General features: G+C 46.1%; 1 protein-coding gene across 1 annotated transcript in view; it reads left to right on the forward strand.

Annotated features, from left to right (window-relative positions):
• Nucleotides 1–303: 303 nt before the first annotated feature.
• Nucleotides 304–1893, forward strand: part of T265_06879 (hypothetical protein) — a gene marked incomplete at both ends in the record, with an annotated part of 5402 nt that continues 3812 nt past the window's right edge. Inside the window, one exon of the mRNA XM_009172267.1 lies at nt 304–312. Within this exon, the coding sequence (XP_009170531.1) occupies nt 304–312 (9 nt within the window). The remainder of the gene's footprint in view (nt 313–1893) is intronic.

A 1893-nucleotide genomic window follows, 5' to 3' on the forward strand; every position in this document is an offset into this window, starting at 1 on the left:
TGGTGTAAAACGACGAAATCTTGGACTTATTGCAAGGTAACTGAATCAAGCTATAATTAAGGACCGACAGTATATCCTTGTCTGCTCCAATTTATCACAGGAGGAATTTGGTGAACAAATGTGTGGCGGTTAACATACAGAATGCACGCTCACATCGCTCTCGTTTAAACAGTCGTTCTTCTGTCCCGATGCAATCATTCCGATGAGTCCACACCGAAGGAGGGAAGCGCTGGACTCGATTTACACCCTTATTTGAGTTCATCAGCACTGCATGTACCTGGCCGTGCAGGGGTTGAAATCCACATGTCTGATGTGTGTTACCGGCACCCTACCTGAGCATGCTGGCAGCACCTGAATTTTTACGCCTGAAAAAGGTGAAGACGTTTGCGCTTGAGTGATGTGAACGGTAATCCCGACATCTCCAACGACGATCCAGTAACAGACCCAGGTCGTGTCGATCGATTGGCCAAGTTGTCAAGACTCCCCAGTCAGGTAGCGTCACACACACGCTTGTTGGTTTCAATGAGCTCAAAGACCCAAACGTTTCAGTAGAGTGTAGAGGACGACGTGCGTTTATGGACCACTTTCAGCTATCTTGAGCACCGACAAAGTGATCTTCCAAGGCAGATTCTGATGCCATGGAAAAGAGCTCTAACAGACAGCACACCGTTATTCTGGTTTCGAACGAAAGAAGAAAGTAAAAAAAATGTAAGGTTAATGATGTGATACATTCAAATTAAGGCTTGCCTGGCTTAGTTGGTTACAAAGGGCTGTGTCCGAGTAATGTTTGATAGCCTTGAAGATAAAATGTCGCGGGGGAGCCCAGACAAATTTGCGGAAAAATTCTATTGGTCGCGTTTGGCTATAACTTAAAAGGCTATCGGCCGGTAGTTGGTAGTGTGAGGAGCTTTGGGGGTTCTTATTGGAGGCTAAATATAGCAGCAAGGACACGCCGTTTAAGCGCTTTCGACTCATTGGTGGAACCTTCTGGATGATACTGAAAGCAGGATTGACATCTGCCTGGCTTCAACAAAGTGAACCACGATCTTCAAACGTTTCCGATCGAAGAATGTTCTTAATCTCATTCTGGCAAGCACCAAATTGGCCGACCAACATACTGTAACGCATGGCAGTAGATAAAACTGTACACAAGCATAGACCGGTCTCTCACAGGGAACTTTCCTTCCACGTTGAGGTTGATCATGACTTTTTAATTAAACTGGTCCCGCTGAGTGGCAGCTAGAAATATCCGCTGNCAACGGCGCGCGTAGATTTGGGGAAAGATCACGCGTAGCTCGACTAACCTATCAGTAGATGGTCGTTGTATGGTGGTATGATGGAAGTATGCTACCTGAGCTACCAAAATTCTCTTCTATGGCACATCAGTAGATCACCGAGGAGATGATCAAGCCGTGCAACACCCTCCCCGTTATTCAAACTTATGACAGGACGAAAGGAACCACAACTGGACAGCGTTGAAAGAGTTTTCTATTTTGCTGTTTAATTTCCTTTCTAACACTTCAACAGCCAAGTCTTCTTTGGAAAATCAGCCAAGGAACACGCTTTTGCTGTTGGAAATGTGGTTGCGAGCTTTTAGAAGGTTGTTCGATGTCCCCATTGGTAGATCTTTCCAGATCATCGTTTTCCAAATACCGCATTTTCGTCGCGCAACGAATCACCCTCAGCAGATCGTCCGACTTCCCACGATAAGACATCTTATGGATTTGGTTTTCTCTTCAGTAGAGTCCGAATTAGCGAAAAATTTCGACTGTAAGTCCGTGCTTCGAACCCAACCACGGCATGTCGACTTCTGTTGTCTAGACTTTGGAAACGTGATAGTTTTTCAGCCCTGGCGCTTCCTTCGGGTAGCGCGGCGGCTGGACACCGAAAGGG

This window comes from Opisthorchis viverrini, assembly GCF_000715545.1.
Source record: "Opisthorchis viverrini unplaced genomic scaffold opera_v5_150, whole genome shotgun sequence".
NCBI lineage: Eukaryota > Metazoa > Platyhelminthes > Trematoda > Opisthorchiida > Opisthorchiidae > Opisthorchis > Opisthorchis viverrini.